General features: G+C 42.0%; 1 protein-coding gene across 1 annotated transcript in view; it reads right to left on the bottom strand.

The window, feature by feature from the left end:
- Positions 1–2,673: 2,673 nt before the first annotated feature.
- LOC127006116 (prostaglandin reductase 1-like) overlaps positions 2,674–19,691 on the bottom strand; it is a 33,160-nt gene continuing 16,142 nt past the window's right edge. The window contains exons 6-9 of the mRNA XM_050875628.1: positions 14,485–14,636; positions 10,939–11,059; positions 3,088–3,206; positions 2,674–2,965 (exon numbers count right to left, since the gene is read on the bottom strand). Of these exons, the coding sequence (XP_050731585.1) occupies positions 2,855–2,965; positions 3,088–3,206; positions 10,939–11,059; positions 14,485–14,636 (503 nt within the window). The 3' untranslated portion in view covers positions 2,674–2,854. The remainder of the gene's footprint in view (positions 2,966–3,087; positions 3,207–10,938; positions 11,060–14,484; positions 14,637–19,691) is intronic.

The following is a 19,691-nucleotide window of genomic DNA, read 5'->3' on the forward strand; positions in this document are numbered from 1 at the left end:
GTTTCTAAATATTCGTGTTTAGCAAGATAACGGAGGCTCCTATGGTTATTTTTGATATCGCATCTTAATCTACGGTATTTTCTACGTTTATCAGTAGGTCTGTTTTTCTTTTAAACTTGGTAATAAAAAAAAAATGATAGTTTTGACAAAAATCCTCAGGGGGGGGGCAAATGTGGCCCGGGTCGGAACGAATAGGGTTAAGGCAACGAGGCCACTGACTGGGTGAGCGCTGGCGATGACATCATCGGACTCCCAGCGAATCACAAGCGTGTTTTCAGAGCTCAGCCAATCGTAGGGTTGTTTTTTTAATGTGAGTGATTATTTTGAGTAATTATCAAACACAAAAGTCAGACCCATGTGTGCACCAAATAATTTTTTTCATATTGGTTACTCTATTCAATTAGCGCGAACTCAGTTAGTGCTACCGCGTTCATCCACCTAATTCTCACGTTCAATGGTTAATGATAATGATAATAATAATAATGATGATAGTAATAATCATAATAATAATAATAATAATAATAATAATAATAATATAATCATAATAGTAATAATAATAATAATAATAATAATAATAATAATAAAAATAATAATAATAATAATAATAATAATATCATAATCATAACAATGATAACAATAATAATAATAATTAATAGTAATAATAATCCTAGCACAGACAGATTGAGTACACCCTGTCAGGACTCGAACCACAGGTATGGTGCTCGCCACCAGCCTTGTTTACAGAGGTTTACGGAGGTAGAAAAGTGAGATGCTCACCCTGCCTCTCACCCAACCTCAAATTGACGGGGTGACTAAGTCTTTAATCAAGCCTGACACCTATATGTCATGAACACCTGTGTCAGGCTTGATTAAAAACTCAGTCACCCCTGTTGAGTTGAGGTTAGGTGAGATGCAGGGTGAGCATCTCACTTTTATACTGCAGTACAGTGGTGGTAGCCTCGCCTGTGGTTCGAGTCCTGGCTGGATGTACCTAATGATAATAATAATAATAATAATAATAATAATAATAATAATAATAATAATAATAATAATAATAATAATAATAATAAAAGTAATAATAACAATAATAATAATGATAATAATAATAATAATAATAGTAATAATAATAATAATAATAATAATAATAATATTATCCCCACTGTGCATCTAATTTAGCTTGGTTAAATTCTTGTATCCTTTAACCCTTTCGTTGCTAAACGCTCGCAGTGAGCACTAGCGTAACTTGTCGGTGGTGCTACACACTTGCTGCAAGCTCCAGTGTGTTCCAACACTATTTCTCACCCCACAGCATTGCCAATTCAGTGGGTTTTCCACGAAATTTGGTGGATAATCATATCAGCCTAGCTCGGAAAATCTACGGACGAACAATTGGTGGATGTTGCTGTCCAATATAGTGGCATTTTTGCATATCTTCACCTATCACCTGACTTATATTTTGACCAAATTGTTGTAAATTTTGCAGTTAGCAATACTGCCCTGCCAGCACCCCATCATTAAAAGATCTAACTCAGTAGTTGCCTTACGGCTGACCGTCACGCATGTGTAAATGTACGTCTTCACAGGCAGCACCCCCTGAACGTGCCTCTACATTCGCAGGAGAGGCTTACATTACCAAATCTTGTAGATTTTGGCATCCTCTTTGCAATGTTTTTTTTTGTTTTTTAGCTGTGATGAATAGCTTTTGAGATGCAGAGGCTAAAAGAGCGAGCACTAGCATCACTTGCTGGTCGTGCTAAAAGCTTGCTGCGAGCGCCAGTCGCACTCACAGCAAAAAACACCCCCTGAATGTGCCTGTACATTCACAGGAGAGGCTTACATAACCGAATTTTATAGATCTTAGCCTCCTCTTTCCAATGGTGCTTTTGATTTGTAGCTGTGATTAATAGTTTTTGAGATACATCGGTTAAAAGAGATCCCCTTCCCCCGCTGGGGTGCCCGAGCGCACCTGAGGGGATAGTCTCGTTGCGAGTGCTTAGCAAGGAAAGGGTTAAAGCATATATTCCATAAAACCACAAATTTTCTATATTCTGTAAATTCTAGATAATTCAAATTGACTGGAAATGGTTTAGCAAAACAGACAACTTGGATGAGCTTCCTTAGAGAAGAGAAGAACCTAAAATTAATTCAGCAGTGACAGTGTGGGAGTATCAATATAAAAATGTATGAAAATGTAACCCATTAGTTGCCAGATTTCTAAATTGTAATGAGGAATGTAAAGTTTAGTAAAGTTAGGAGCATATGCTATTAGTTGTGCATGGCCTCAGTGCTCATCTCCATACCATTGGCCTGTGGTGGGTAAGAACCTATTACCCTGGGACACAGCCAGTGCAACATCCGGGCTACCACAGTTTACCTTGTTTAGGTTGCCTGAGGTACTCATTTATTGACCATCTTGAAAGGAAGGATGAACAGCAGGGTGAGCTGTTCAATGGGTGTCCTGGCAGTGACAGCCATTGTGGAGTACAGAGTAGGTATCAACAGTTGGCTTCTGGATAGAATTATGAAAAACTTACACATAGGCCCCTCCCTCTCCTATCCAAATATGGGGAAGGATATTCCATAAATCCTTGTGTATGTTATAATTCTCTAAGAAATAAAAATGGAGTTGCTAAGTAACTTCAACTTACTTTGTTTAAAAAAATACTCATGGCATTACATTCTATATTTGTTTAATTATGATAAAACAAGCTGGATGACAGAAACACTTATGTCAGGGAATAATGATCACATGGCATCATAGACAGAAAACAAATGCAAATTATTCTTTATGTAATGAATAACAAGCAAGCTGGGGGTATACTTTGTTTAATGATGTGATTCATGCCTCAGGACTTCACGGCATAATCACAACTTTTCCGGTCCTGGAGCCGTGGAAGATCCCTATGAAGGTATAGGGCATGTTGCTGAAGCCTTGCACTATGGACTCCCGGTACTGCAGCTTCCCCTGGTGAGACCGAGCGTTTTGTCATAACAAAATGTCAGCGAAGAAAAACCTATACATCAATATGTTTAATAGTAAAGGTCTTTGTGTTTTGAATGGAAACATGGCCCCTGTTTGCTACTTACCTCCTCTACCCACTTCCTCATCTGCTTGGAGCTTTTCTCCCAGAGGTGCTTCCAGCGGTAGATAACAAATCCCTTGATAGTTAGCTGCTTCCACAAGATAAGCGACTCACTGAATGGACCTGGCGGAAGAGTTTATATTGTTAAGTTTCAAACCTTAAGAGATCGCTGTGCTGTCCAGCTTTCTAATGTGAGAGTTTACACACTCTTGGTATTGGCAAACCCTTGGGTAGCTTTCCTTGATCTATATTCCCTACTTCTAATGGCTTTTCCTTTAAGAGGGCAGTATAACAGCACCTTCAGCTAAATTTGATTATGTTTTGACATCTATCTATCTTTTTTCAAGGAGCATCATGCCACAGGATTTTTTCCCCCTTCACACCATCTCTTAAAATAACTGATTAGAGAGAGGTAGGAAGAGACAGGGAAAGAGGAAGAATGAGACATAGGTAGGGGGGAGAGAGAGAATACATCTTGGGCCAGCTCATAAAAATGGCTTAGACCTTTCATGGGGTACTCGTGTGTGTGTGTGTGTGTGTGTGTGTGTGTGTGTGTGTGTTCACCTAGTTTTATTTACCAAGTTGTGGTATATGGGAGAGGAGCAGAAAATACCTGCCAAAGTAAAATAATTGAAGTTATGGATGAGAATGGAAAGATGTTGAAAGATGGGGAAGATGTGAAAGAGAGATGGAGAGAATATTTCAAAAACAATGAATTTTGAGGATGGACGTCCAGCAGCTGTAACAGCAGCAGTTTTGGGTGGAGGTAGAGGAGGAGTATATAAAGAAGGAAGTATAACTATTGAAGAAATAAATCAAGCAATAAAAAGATTGAAAAATGGAAAGGCAACAGGAATTGATGGAATCACAGCAGAAATGTTGAAGTGTGGAGGAGATTTAGTTACTAAATGGATGGTCAAGATATGTGAAGTGGCATGGGAGGGGGTGGTGATGGCAGCAGACTGGACAAAAGCCATTGTCATTGTCCCAGTTTACAAGGGGAAGGGCAGGAGAGGGGAGTGTGGAAGCTTTAGAGGTATAAGTCTCCTGAGTATACCCGGAAAGGTATATGGAAAAGTCATAATAGAGAGGGTGCAAAGACTTACAGAAGAGAAAATCAGTGAAGAACAATTCAGGAGGCTTCAGGAAGGGAAGGGGATGTGTGGATCAGATACGTATTTGCCTTCAGGATGGCAGTAGAATGAATATTAGCGAAAGGAAAGAAACTATACACTGCCTTCATGGATTTAGAAAAAGCTTATGACAGAGTTGATTGGATGGCATTGTGGGATGTTTTAAAGATAAATGGTGTGGGAGGAAAAGTGCTTAATGCAATAAAGTCTTTCTATGAGGATGTATCTGCATGTGTCAAAATTAGTGGAGAAACAAGTGAACATTTTGAGATAAAAGTGGGCTTAAGGCAGGGTTGTGTCATATCACCATGGTTGTTCAATATTTATATGGATGGTGTTGTGAGAGAAATGAAGGGCAAAGTTGGGGAAGTTGGAGTAAAAATTTTCGCTGAGGGAAGGAAATGGGTGCTGAATTCAATCTTATTTGCTGATGACACAGTGCTCATTGCAGAAAATGAAAGTGACTTACAAAATTTGGTCAGTGTGTTTGATAGTGTATGTAAAAGGAGAAAGCTGAAAGTAAATGTCAACAAAAGTAAAGTGATGGTTTGTGAGCGGAGTAGAAGTGAGGTCGTGGCTTTTGTATGCCCATATAGAGTGGGAATTGAATGTGAAAAAGAATGCAAAATAATTTTGAATGGTGAAGAAATGGAGGAGGTTAATGAGTTTAAGTACCTTGGATCAGTTATGTGTAAGCATGGTGGTACAGAGGGAGAGACAAGAGAATGGGCATTGCAAGGAAGAAGGGTGGTAGGGTCTTTGGGACATATCATGAATGGCAGAAGTGTGAGCATGGAGGTAAAGAGAGATTTGAGAAATACAATAATAGTACCAACCCTCACATATGCAAGCAGAACATGGGCCTGGAATGAAAGTCAGAGGTCTAGAGTGCAGGCAGTGGAAATGAGTTATTTGAGGAGTGCTTGTGGTGTGAGTAGAATGGATGGAATGAGTAATGAAAGTGTATATGAGTGTTTAGGAATGTGTCACGGGGGTGAAGGGAAGAAGTGTGGAGTGGTATAAGAAGTGAAGCAACAGACTTTAAAGTAGTTTGGTCACATGGAGTGAATGGAGGAGAGTAAGATGACCAGGAGGGTATATGTGAGTGAGATAGAGGGAGGGAATGTTAGAGGACGACCTCCAGTGAAATGGAGAGATAGGGTGCAAGAGTACGTTAGGGAGAGGGGTGAAAGATCCTTGAGAAACTTTGAGCAGGAAAGGAGGGAGTGTACGAATAGGGAAAGATGGAAACTCTTCTACCGTGGCCATCCCCTGGTGGGAGCTCCTCAGAGCAGGTGTCGATGAGATGATGATGATGATGAGCTACGCTTGTACTGTCCCGTCTCTATCTTATCCAACTTGGCCGTAAAATCGTGAATCGTCTTTGCATGGAGCACATCTTTTTCCAGGGCATTTCAGGTATCTACCACTCTTTGTGGAAAGCTATTCTTCTTCATGTCTCTTCTACAGGCCTCCTTTTTCATCTTCCTTCCATGACCTCTTGATTCTCTTGTTTCCATGGCGACAAATAATCCAATTCAGTAACTCCCAGGTCCTTTTTCATTGATGTTTTCTTAACCCTTAAAGCACGGGTGTTGACATTAGTCGATAGCTGGTGCCTGGGCTCAAATTGCGGGTGTCGACAATACTCGACAAGGCATTTTTTGACTTAGTGTGCCGTCAAATTTAATTTGTTTGTGCTGAAGTAGAGTAACCATGTCGTTTTCTTTCAAATAATACCCAACCATGCTCCCTTGACTACGGTAATTATTGGTCAGTGTATTCCTTGTGTTAGCTTTGATAAGATGTCCGTTAGACATCCCCCCTCTTCTCACCTTCCAGTGAATTTAATCCACAAGATGGGGGCCCTTTAACCACAGCACCCATCAAGGGCATCAGGAAGGCCAAGTTAGGGTTTTTGGGTGTGTTTCTCATAAACTGTATAAAAGTTATGCTTTTTTAACTAAATCATAGAAGGGAAGTCCACTAGGGGTGGAAGACTGTCTATAATAATTTGTTTTCAGTGATCCTACTTCAATATTTCGTACTCGCTCCAGCAATTTTTATAGCCTTCAAATTAAAAGATCTCCTCCAAATTCACTTCTTCATCTTTCCCTCTTCTCCTTATCCCTGACGGCAGCACCGCCGTCTCATCTATCTCTAAGGCTGAACTCTTCTCTCAAACTTTCTGTAAAAACTCCACTCTGGATGATTCTGGGCATACTCCTCCTACTCATCCCCCCTCTGACTCCTTTATGCCTGTTATTAAGATTCTTCCAAATGATGTTTTCTATGCCCTCTCTGGCCTCAACTCTCAGAAGGCTTATGGACCTGATGGAGTGCCTCCTATTGTCCTTAAAAACTATGCTTCTGTGCTGACACCCTGCCTGGTCAAACTTTCGCCTCTGCCTGTTAACATCTACCTTTCCTTCCTGCTGGAAGTACGCCTACATACAGCCTGTGCCTAAGAAGGGTGTCCATTCCAATCCCCAAAACTACTGCCCTATAGCTTAATTTGTTAGTCACTAATGTAAAAATATCATGTACATATGAATGTGTGTGTCGAAACACGAGCTCAGGATCATGCGGCAGGATGTTATTGGACACGTGTGGCTTTTCTCCTTTTTTTTTAGTGCGACTGCTCACATAATCTTTGTAACTATAGTTAAGATTGTAAATACAATTTTATACTAAAAACCCTAAAAAACCACACACCTTTTTATGTCCTGGTGAGAGAGTGAGTGAACTAAGTGAACTAAGGCTTCCGCTTGGCCATACATATTTACATCACTTTAAGTAAAGGCTCTCATGCACTTGTCACAGTTAAGTTATATTAGAGATAGAGATATAACACTTCGGAGTAGTTCGTATCCCACCGCTGCCACCATTTATGTTACAAGTTTTTAGTATACGTTTAGGTGATGCGTGTAGGTGTTATGTTTTTGGTGTTAAGGCTCGGACTGTTACCTCACTCGTCACAAGTTGATTGAAGTTGGTGAGATAACAAAATAGCCTTTACTTAAAGTGACGTATATATGTATGGCCAAGCGGAAGCCTTAGTTCACTTAGTTCACTCTTTCTCTCACTGGGACATTAAAAGGTGTGTGGTTTTTAAGGGTTTTAAGTTTAAAATTGTATTTACATCTTAACCCCTTCACTCCGGCATCGCCGACGTCTCCGTCTGATGGGCGTCTGACGGCATCACCGTATGGAAAGGGTTAGTCCTCTTCTAAACCTCTTAATCCTCTTCCATTTCCTCTTAATCCTCTTCTAAATCTCTTAAAAGGAAATGGAAGAGGATTAAGAGGAATTTAGAGGAGGATTGAGAGGTTTAGAAGAGGATTAATCCTCTTCCATTTTCTCTTGACCCTTTCCATACTGTGATGCCGATGTCTGTGTCACGGATGGAAAGGGTTAACTATAGTTACAAAGTTTATGTGAGCGGTCGCACTAAAAAAAAAGGGAGAAAAGCCACACCCAGAACAAGAGCTTGTGTATTGTGCTCTTGCCCATCTTGTTCTCACTCTTGGGTGCATTGCCTGTTTGCCGGAAGCGTGTCTCTTCCGGAGCTGAGTCCCAGAACTTTCAATGTTCCGGTGCCAACATTGCTGACTTCACCGTCAGCAATACTCTCTTTCTCATGTCATAAACAGCTACGTGTCCAATAACATCCTGCCGCGTTATCTTGAGCTCGTGTTTCAACACATACATTTATACATTCATATCTACATGATATTTTTACATTAGTGCCTAACAGCTTTACTTTCCTGTCTATCTAAAGCTTTTGAATCAATCCTTAACCAGAAGATTCAAAAGCACCTTTCCACTTCTGACCTATCTGATTGCCAGTATGGGTTCCGCAGGGGCCATTCTACTGGCGATCTTCTTGCTTTATTAACTGACTCTTGGTCATCCTCTCTTAGCCGTTTCGGTGAAACTTTCTCATTTGTGCTTGACATATCGAAAGCTTTCGATAGAGTCTGGCACAAGTCTTTGCTTTCTAAACTGCCCTCTGTCAGATTCTGTCCTTCTCTGTTCTTTTATCTCTAGTTTCCTTTCCGGCCATATACTTCTGCTGTGGTAGATGGTCACTGTTCTTCCCCTAAACCTATCAATAGTGGTGTTCCACAGGGCTCTGTCCTATCACCCACTCTCTTCCTGTTATTCATCAATGATCTTTCCATAACAAACTTTCCTATCCACTCGTACGCTGATGACTCCACTCTGCATTATTCAACTTCTTTCAACAGAAGACCCTCTAAACAGGAATTACAAGACTCCAGACTGGAGGCTGCAGAACTCTTAACCTCAGACCTTGCTATCATTTCCAATTGGGTAAAAGGAACCTTGTGTCCTTCAATGCCTCAAAAAACAATTTCTCCACCTATCAACTCGACACAATCTTCTAAACACCTATCCCCTATTCTTCAACGACACTCAGCTGTCACCTTCTTCAACACTAAACATCCTTGGTCTGTCCTTAACTCAAAATCTCAACTGGAAACTTCACATCTCCTCTCTCACTAAATCAGCTTCCTTGAGGTTGGGCGTTCTGTACAGTCTCAGCCAGTTCTTCTCCCCCGCACAGTTACTATCCATATACAGGGGTCCTGTCCGTCCTCGTATGGAGTATGCATCTCACGTGTTGGGGGCTCCACTCACATAGCTCTGTTGGACAGAGTGGAGTCTAACGTTCTTCGTCTAATCAGCTTTCCTCCCCTTACTGATAGTCTTCTACCTCTTAAATTCCGCCACCATTTTGCCTCTCTTTCTCTCTTCTATCGATATTTTCATGCAGACTGCTCTTCTGAACTTTCTGACTGGTTGCCTCCCCCCCTCCTGCGGCCCCACCACTCACGACTTTCTACTCAAGCTCATCCCTTTGCTGTCCAAATCCCTTATGCACGAGTTAACCAGCATCTTCACTCTTTCATCCCTCACGCTGGTAAACTCTGGAACAGTCTTCCTTCATCTGTATTTCCTCCTGCCTACGACTTGAACTCTTTCAAGAGGAAGGTAGCAGGAACCTCTCCTCCTGAAATTGACCTATCTTTTGGCCACTACTCTGAGCTTTTATAGGAGCAGTGAATAGCGGGCTTTTTTTTTCATTATTGTTTCCTTTTTTTTTGCCCTTGAGCTGTCTCCTCTGCTGTAAAAAACAAAAATAATAATAAAAATAAATGAAAATAAATAAATAAATTAATGTCAGAGAACAGTTAAGGGTATGTACATTACAATGATACTGCATTCAGTCACGTGAGGTAAGTAGAAGTGAAGGTATAAAAAGTTGAAGTGAGGTATGTTTTTGCCTGAATATGCCCGTGTGGGAGGACAGGCACGGCAAAACAAGTCCGCGCTTTAAGGGTCAATGCTCTTATTTCCCAGTGTATAACTAATTACCTAAAATTTTCTTTTTCCTTTTTCCAAATTCCATCACACTGCACTTTCTGATATTAAATTCCATTTCCCATCTACGACTCCATTCCCATATCTTGTCTGGGTCCTGTTGCATCAAGTTTGTTGAACAAGATCTTCCTTCTCTAAAGTCATACTGTTTGTCCGTATGTGTGTGTGTGTGTGTGTGTGTGTGTGCAGTTAACCATGGCCTAATTACAAGTTGATCTCTTCTTCACCAGCAAATACTATCCCAATTAGAGTAAGCTCATTACAATCAATTTTTGGGTACTGATGAGACCTTCACACACCATACACCCCATCTGCCTTGCTCAAATAACTTCTTCTTAGTGGAAAAATCCTGGCTTGCATGGCAAGGCTCAAACCTCAGCCTGCCAGGCTAGAGCCTGACAGGGCAGAGTTGTAATCCACTGAACTATTCCAGTGGCGTGTGTGTGCGTGTGTGTGTGTGTGTGTGTGTGTGTACCTAGTTGTGAAATACAGGAAAAGAGCCATACTAGGCTTGTGCTGTCCTGTCTCCATAACGCTTATTATCCAGTTTGGCTTTAAATTCATGAATCGTTTTTGCACACACAGTCTCCTTGTCAAGTCCGTTCCATGTTGTTATGCTTCTGTATGGAAAACTGTATTTCTTGATGTCTCTCCTACAGTCGCTCTTCTTCAATTTCTTACCATTGCCTCTTGTCACACATCTGTCATGTTCCACTAGGTCTTCCCTGTCCAATTTCTCCAACCCCTCTTGTATCCAGTACAATGCTGTTAGGTCCCCTCTCTCTCTTCTGCTCTTTATTTTATTGTGTGTGTGTGTGTGTGTGTGTGTGTGTGTGTGTGTGTGTGTGTGTGTTTTAGCCTGCATGTATGTTACCTTGCATATGTGTGTTAGCTTGTGCATAAATTTATTTCTCAGCACATACACACGAGTGTTAGAATATACATGTGAGTGTTAGCACTTCCATGTATGTGTGTGTTAGCACATTCATGTGTGTGTTAGCACAAATAGGGGTGTGCTAGCATGATGACATATATCATATTTGTTAGCACATGCATGTGTGTGTTAGTACATGCATGTGTGTGTTAGCATGTGTATGTGAGTGTTAGCACATGCATATGTGTGTTAATACATGCAGGTGTGTGTTAGCACATACACTGTGTATCAGCACGTGTGTAAGCATATCCATGGTTGTGTGTTAGCACTTGCATGCGTATGTTAGGACATGCATGTGTGTTTTAGTGCATTCACTTGTATGTAAGCACATGTTCATGCAAGTGCTTGCATGTGTGTGTCAACAACAACAACAAAAACTCACTGTTGAGCCCTGGATCCATGATGTCATCTTCAGTGTTGTAGGTGGAGATGGCTCCACACACCAGCACTCGCCCCTGCTCTGCCATGTGGGGTAAAGCCTCGCTTGTAAACTTACCCCCTACCTGCATTCCATAAGAAAAGAGAGAATGATTCAATCAGTCAATTAATAGGGTTCTATGCCAGGGGGGGAGGGGGGGGCCATTGCTTCACCCAATCCTACAATGCCATATCCTTGGGGGTTTCTAAGAGTAAGTCTCTATGCAGGCCCCCTTCCCATCCCAAGTTCACTCAAACCTCAATTTCCTGGACTTATTAGTTGTTGGAAGTACCTGTCTGGAAACCACAAGTGTTTGGGAATTAGGAATCGCTACAGTCTGGGGGCCATGCCCATGCCAGGATGTGTACATTACTTGGACAGACAGTTGCCAATATTCAGCACCTGCCCTGGACTTTTATCACACTCTTCCCAGCACATGTAAGAAAGATTATCTGAGTAGTTATTTGAAAAATTGCATTACTACACAACAGCAAATGACGCAGTTTTGGTGATGGGCATGAAGTGTCTGCCTTTTACTTTTTTGACTCAAAATGGTTAAGCATATCATAATTCTGCAAAATATTTACTAATGATCGTTTCTTTATATAAAATCCAAGTAATGAAAATGTCAAAAGGTAATAAAAAAACTGGATCATAACTACAAGCAGCTGCTCAGCTGATACATAAAAAAATAAACAGATATCATGTCTGCGGCAGCAATGCAGTGTTCACCATTTCCTTTGTCAACTCTGGGTGGCCAAGAGTTTTATACTACAGTGTGTACTTGGTTCCAGTACATACTGTATTTACATGCAAATGTATAGTCACAGCATGGCTGCTTAACAGCATGTGATTACAGTAAACAAATATGCCTTTTTGGTTTTGTCATTGTTTTTGGCCTTTAGCTACTTCCTTTGGCATAAAAAATATATATTACTGTACTTGAAAATTTAACAGTACATGATTATTTTTTCTAATTGGTCACATATTTCGGGGATACAGTTGCACCTGGCTCTTTATTTAGCAATGATTTTAGCTAGGGTGTTTTCCTCACAATAGTGTGTGTGTGTGTGTGTTTGTAATTCACCCCGGCCTGATCACGTGTTGGACTCGTAATCGCCAGCAGATACACCATCCCGACATGAGCAAGTGCTCTTTATTGTCGATCTATGGGTACTGCCAGGACCTCACACACCACACACTTTATCCCCCTTGCTCAAGGGGGGACAGTAACCACTCCTAGTCAACAGAAAGAATCCGGCCTGAGTGGGCTCGAACTGCCGCCCTGTCGGGCCGTGAAGCCTGGCAGCGCAGCGCTCTAACCAGTTGCACCAAGGAGTGTGTGTGTGTGTGTGTGTAATTCACCTCTTGGTCTGCTGCGGGTCACTCTCAATACAGCCAGCCGTTCCCCTACGGAAGCGCACAGAGCTCATAGTACCGATCTTTGGGTAGGACTGAGACCACTCACACACAACACACCGCAACAACGAGGTCACAACTCCTTGCCTTACGTCGCGTACCTAGGGCCGCTTTCACAGTCGTTTCGATTGTTTTGATTGTTACCAATGGCGCCGATCGATGCTATTTTTTCCACATGAAACTGGCCGATGGGGTAGTGGCAGCTGCAGAGGAAGCGAGACATGTTGAGAGTGTGTGATAAGGTGTGGGGCTGGGCTAACCCCGCAGCCGCCACTACCCCATAGGCTAGTTTTAAGTGGAAATACTATAGAAGCGATCGCTGCCATTGGTAATGATCAAAACAAACAAAATGACTGAAAGCAGCCCTTACTCACTGCTAGGTGAACAGGGGCTACACGTGAAAGAAGATAAACCCAACTTATCTTCACCCGGCCAGGGAATCGAACCCCGGTCCTTCTGGTTGTGAGGCAGACGTTCTATCCACTGAGCTACTGGGCCGTGTGTGTGTGTGTGTGTGTGTGTGTGTGTGTGTGTGTGTGTGTGTGTGTGTAATTCACCATGGCCTGATCATGAGTTGGACTCGCAATCGCCAGCAAGTACCCTCCTGACAAGAGCAAGCTCATGCTCATTATAGTTGATCTATGGGTACTGCCAGGACCTCACACACCACACAGCCCATCCCCCATGCTCAAGGGAGGACAGTAATCACCTCATCAGCGGAAAGATTCCGGCCTGAGCGGGGCTTGAATCGCTGCCTGTCAGGCAGTGAATCCTGACAGCATAGCGCTCTAACCGATTGAGCTATGGAGCGGTGTGTGTGTGTGTGTGTGTGTGTGTGTGTGTGTGTGTATATTTACCTAGTTGTATTTACCTATAGTTGTGAAATACGGGAAAAGAGCCGTACTAGGCTCGTGCTATCCCGTCTCCATAACGCTCATTATCCAGTTTGGCTTTAAATTCATTAACCGCTATTGCACACACAGTCTCCTCGTCAAGTCCATTCCATGTTGCAATACTTCTGTATGGAAAACTATATTTCTTGATGTCTCTCCTACAGAAGCTCCTTCAATTTTTTGTTATTCCCTCTTGTCTCCTTCCTATCATGTACCACTAAGTCTTCCCTGTCCAATTTCTCCAATCCCTCTTGTATCCTGTATAATGCTATTAGGTCCCCTCTCTCTCTTCTTTCCTGTCTTGTTAGTTCCAATTTCTCCAGTCTTTCTTCATAAGTATGTTCTCTCGGAGTTTCTGGTAGTTTGGTCGCTGCTCTCTGTACTCTTTCCAACTTTCTAATTCCTTTCTTCAATCTAGGTAACCACACTAATGCTGCATATTCTAGTCTTGGATGTATCATCGATGTTATTAGTTTCTTCACCATTTCTTCATCTAAATATGTAAATGCTGCTTTTATGTTTCTAAGAAGATTGTATGTTTCCCCAGTTATCCGATTTATATGCTTTCCAAAGGATAACTTGTCTGTTAGTCACTCCCAGATCTTTTTCCTCTGTTTTTTTCATGATTCTTTCATTACTCAGAGAGTAGTTCCCCGATATTCATCTACTGCTCTTATAAAACTCCATCACACTACACTTTGTATTGAATGTCATTTCCCATTTGCGTGACCATTCACTTATTCTATCGAGACCCTGGCTTAGGGCTACACAGCCTTCTTCATTAGCCACCCTCCTCATTATTTTAGCATATTCATATAGCTTGTCACCCCTTCTGTCATGTCATTTATATATATTGCAAACATAATCGGAACCAACACTGATCCTTGGGGGACTCCACTAGTCACTTCCGTCCAGCTTGATTTAGTCTTTAAGTCCAGATACACGTGTGTGTGTGTGTGTGTGTGTTTGTGTGTGTTTGATCTTCTATTATGTATGAAACTTCTTTTTCAGTGACATATTTGCTACTTTTTCTTAGTAGTAGCCTTCACTTTTTCATACCACTTTTTCTTGAAATTTTTTTCCCTATGACTTTTTTCCTCATGGATTTTCATTATTTAGTTGTGTTTTGTTCTTTGTCTCTTGTGGGTGCATAAGGTTGACTATTAGTTTTATGTTTGCCATTTTTTCATCCACTTACATTATCAAAGTAAATGTTGATCTTCTCTGGTGCCGCTTGTGCCAGCGCATCGCCAACCTCCACAGTCTTGTAGTTGAAGGCATGGTCAACCCCGAGTTCCTTCAGCCATTCCACCTTTTCCTCAGAGCCAGCAAAGGCCACCACCTTGCAACCTGCACAGAAAGGAATGTAACAGTTACAGGAAGCAACAATCAACCTCCATGTGTGTGTGTGTGTGTGTGTGTGTGTGTGTGTGTGTGTGTGTGTGTGTGTGTGTGTGTGTAATTCACTTCTTGGTCTGCTGCGGGTCTCTCTCGAGACAGCCAGCCGTTACCCTACAGAAGAGCACAGAGCTCATAGTACCGATCTTTGGGTAGGACTGAGACCACTCACACACAACACATCGCGACAACGAGGTCACAACTCCTTGCCTTATGTCGCGTACCTACTCACTGCTAGGTGAACAGGGGCTGCACGTGAAAGAAGATGTGTGTGTTTGTGTGTGTGTGTGTGTGTGTGTGTGTGTGTGTGTGTGTGTGTGTGTGTGTGTGTGTGTATTTACCTATTTGTAGTCTACTGGGCCCGAGGTAAGCTCTAATAGTCCCGTCTCCATATCTACATTCATCCAGCCTTTCTTTCATTTATTGGACGACACTGCTCGCCTCCACCACCTCTTCCCGCAAGCTGTTCCATGTGTTAACCCTTCTATGTGGAAAACTATATTTTTTCAAGTCACTCAAAGAGGTTCCTTTATAAGTTTCTTCCCATGTCCTCTCAGCCCGTGTATTCTCACAGTTGAGAAGAGATCATCTCTATCCACCTCATCAAACTTATTTACCAACTTATACAGCGTGATCAGATCTCCTCTCTCCCTTCTTTGTTCCAGTGTCGTCAAGTCCATCTCCTTCAATCTGTCTTCATACGTCATATTCAGGAGTTCTGGGACCATTGTAGTTGCAATTCTCTGTATCCTTTCCAACTTTCTGATATCCTTCTTTTTGTGAGGTGACCACACAACTGCAGCATATTCAAGTTTTGGTCTTATCAATGTTGTTAATATTTCCTTCATCATTTCTTTGTCCATAAAATGCAATGATACCCTTATATTTTGCATCATCCTGTAGGTTTTCCAAATAAGTTGTTTATATGCTTTTCTGGGGATAGTGTGTCTTGCATCGTTACTCCCAAATTTTTTTCTTCATGCACCACCTTAAGTCTTCTCCCATCCTGTATGTTTTCCTCGGTCTTTTTTAACTTTTCCCCATTTCCATAACATGGCATTTGTTTGCATTAAATTCCATCTCCCATAACTGGCTCCATCTATACACTCTATCTAGGTCGTTTTGCAGTTCTTCACAGTCTTTCTCCAACTTCACTTTTCTTATTAATTTTGCATCATCCGCAAAAAGGCTCACATAACTTTTTATACCCATCGGCATATCATTTATATATATTATGAACATTATTGGTACCAGAACTGAGCCTTGAGGAACTCCACTCTCTACTCTCCTCCAATTTGATTTCTCTTCTCTAATCACTGTTCTCATTTCTCTTCCTGTTAAGTAATCCTTCATCCACTCGATGACCTTTCCGCCCATTCCTCCCCATTTCTGTTGTTTCCAGATTAACCTTTTGTGGGGAACCTTGTCAAAAGCTTTTTTTCAAATCGAGAAATACACAATCAGCCCACCCTTCTCTCTCTTGCATCACGTCTATTGCTCTTGAGTAGAAACATAATAAGTGGGTGACACACGATTTCCTTTTTGTAAATCCATTCTGTCCTTTATTTATCATGTTTTCCTTTTCTAAATGTTCATCTCATTGTTTTTTTTATTATGCTTTCACTGATCTTGCACATTACACTTGTTAAAGAGACTGGTCTATAATTTAATGGTTCAGTTTTATCTCCACTTTTATAAATCGGTACAATGTTCGCTCTCTTCCACTCTAAGGGTACTTTTCCTGTATTTATAAAGCATGTTATTATGTCATAAAGTGGTTCCAATAATTCATTTCTACACTCTTTTAGCACTTGACCAGAGATTTCATCCGGTCCCTTAGCTTTCCTTCCAGCTAAAGATTCCATCAGCTGCAACAGCTCCCCTCTCTCAACCTTCACATAATTTAGTTTCTCTTTGTGGTGTTTTGCCAAGGAGGGGGGTAGGTGAGGGATGGCTTTCCAGAGCCTTAGCAGTAAACTGCAGGCTGGTGGCCCACTGTAAGCGAAATGGTTGGCTTTTCCTTGATAATTGGGACCTCTTCTACAATAAAGGCACCTTGTATGCCAAGGATGGGGTGCACCTGTCACTCCAGGAGGTGGAGGTTCTCGCGCACCTGTCACTCCAGGAGGTGGAGGTTCTCGCAGACTCCCTTGAGCGATCACTTAGCACCCTACAGGATTTTTTAGAGTAGGCGAGGGGGGAGGGCCTGTCATCAGTGGCTATGCATCGCAGACTGGGACTAGGGGGTGCAGGAGTAATCGAAAGGATATAAGAAAGGATGGGCTAACGGCTTATTACACCAACAGTAGGAGTCTCAGGAACAAGATAGATCTGCTGAGGGGGAAAGCATGTGTCGAGAAATTCGACATTATAGCTATCACGGAGACGTGGGTGAGTACTGCAAACAAAAACTTCATGTCGGAGTATGAAATAGATGATTATCAGATGTTTCACAAAGATAGAAAGGGAAGAAGGGGAGGGGTGTGGCATTTTATGTTAAAGACACACTTAAATGTTCCGCTTACAACTCGATCTCTTCAAACAAATTAGGGGAGGGGTGGCTGAGTCGACAGAGTGACGGCGCCGCGTTCAGGAGGACGCGAGTTCAATCCCCGCCCAGTGCCACCAAACTGGGATATTTCAGCCGCCGCCGAGTGGCTTAAAACTACCCACATGCTGTCCAGAAGACCACCTATCAACCCGGACTCTAGATTCTAGGATTAAAGATGAGCTCCGGGAGGGCAGCATGAGCCAATGCAAGATGGCGCCACTATAAACACTCGCCTGTGCCAGAACAGGCTGGGCCGACCATCAGGCCCCACCGGGAAGAAGCCTACCGGCGCAATAGGCTGCGACAAAAAACAAAAAAAAAAAGTGGGGGACTCAGAATCAGTTTGGGTGGACGTCCACAAAGGGAAAGACAAACTAATTCTAGGGGTTCTTTACAGGCCACCCAACCTTAACAGGCAAGACACTGATATATTACTGCAAGAGGTAGGCAGGGTGAGCAGGAGCAAAAATGTCTGCATAATTGGGGATTTTAACTATAGGAATATAGACTGGGAAGGTGTGGTGGGTGATCTAGAATCTGAGGATTTTCTGAAAGTAATAAGAACATAAGAACATCAGAGTCTGCAAGAGGCCGGTAGGCCTGTACGAGGCAGCTCCTCTGAACCTAAGCTCCTGTGTATCTAACCCCACCTAATATCGCTGTCCATGAATTTATCTAATCTATTTTTTAATGTGACAATTGTATTGGCACTCACCACATGACTGCTAAGCCTATTCCACTCATCCACCACCCTATTTGTAAACCAATTTTTGCCTATATGTCCCTGTTGAATCTGAATTTTTCCAGTTTAAACCCATTACTTCGTGCCTACTCGGTTCTCTTATCAACAAAACCTTATGAATGTCTCCCTTATTAAAGCCCTTCATCCATTTATAAACCTTGATCATGTCTCCACGCACCCTTCGCCTTTCTAGAGAATGCAAGTTTAACTGTTTGAGTCTTTCCTTGTATGGCAAGTTTTTCAACCCCTGAATCATCCTAGTCATCCTCCTCTGCACTGATTCTAACATTTTGATATCCATTCTATAGTAAGGTGACCAGAACTGAACCGCATAGTCAAGATGAGGTCTAACTAATGCTAAATATAGTTTGAGGAAGACTTCGGGGCTTCTGTTGCTTACGCTCCTTGAAATAAATCCCAGTACCCTATTAGCTCGATTTCTAGCTTGAATGCATTGTGCCCTTGGACGGAGATCAAAGCTCACTAAGACCCCTAAATCCCTCTCGCATCCAGACCTGCTTATGAGAGTGTCATTTAAGCAATAGTTATATGAGGGGTTGTTCCTACCTACACTCAGAATACTGCACTTCCCTACATTGAACTCCATCTGCCATTTATCCGCCCAGTCATACAATCTGTTGAGTTCACCCTGGAGAATACTAGCGTCCTGATCAGATTTAATTACTATACCGATCTTGGTATCATCTGCAAACTTACTGACATCACTACTAATTCCTTTATCCTAAGTCATTGATATAAATAATAAACAGAAGTGGACCTAATACCGAACCTTGTGGGACCCCACTCGTAACACATCCCCAGTCAGATCTTTTACCATTGATTTGCACTCTTTGCTTCCTATTGCTAAGCCACACCTTGACCCAGTTCAAAACTTTGCCCTCTACTCTGTGAGCCTGTAATTTAAGCAACAGTCGTTGGTGAGGAACTTTGTCAAACGCTTTACTAAAATCAAGATAGATTACATCATAATTTTCATCTCTGTCTATCGCCTCAAATACTTTATTGTAGAAGGACAAGAGATTGGTGAGGCATGACCTACCTTTCGTGAACCCATGCTGCGAGTCGTGAATTAAGCTATGTTTCTCTAGATACTCCTGCATGTTCCTGGCTATTATGGACTCCAGCATCTTGCCTATAACCAATGTTAAGCTAATTGGGCGATAGTTTGAAGCAACTGACCTGTCCCCCTTTTTGAAAATCGGCGTCACATTAGCTACTTTCCATAGGCTCGGCACATAGCCAGTATTTACCGACATCTTAAAGATGTTGGTTATTGGGTCACTTGATTACATCACCTAATTCCTTTAATACCCTTGGAAATATCCCGTCAGGACCTGGTGACTTGTTCTTCTTAAGCTTATCTATCTCATCCTGAACTACTTGCCTGGTAATGATTATATCCCTCAATTTATCGCCATCCCCGCCCTCGTACACCTGAACCCTTTCCGGAATAGTCATTCGATCCTCTTGTGTGAATACTGAAAGGAAGTAGTCGTTCAACAATGTGCTCATATTTTTGTAATTTTCTACTAGCTCCCCTGTGTATGTTTTGAGCGGTCCAATTTTCTCCCATGTTTTTGTTCTATACATCTGAAAGAAGCCCTTCTGATTACTTTTCACCTCATTTGTTTGCTACCTAAACTAATACAAGATAATTTTCTCAAGCAGACAGTAACTGTGCCCACCAGGGGTA

Source organism: Eriocheir sinensis, chromosome 32 (genome assembly GCF_024679095.1).
Source record: "Eriocheir sinensis breed Jianghai 21 chromosome 32, ASM2467909v1, whole genome shotgun sequence".
In the NCBI taxonomy this organism is placed as follows: Eukaryota; Metazoa; Arthropoda; class Malacostraca; order Decapoda; family Varunidae; genus Eriocheir; species Eriocheir sinensis.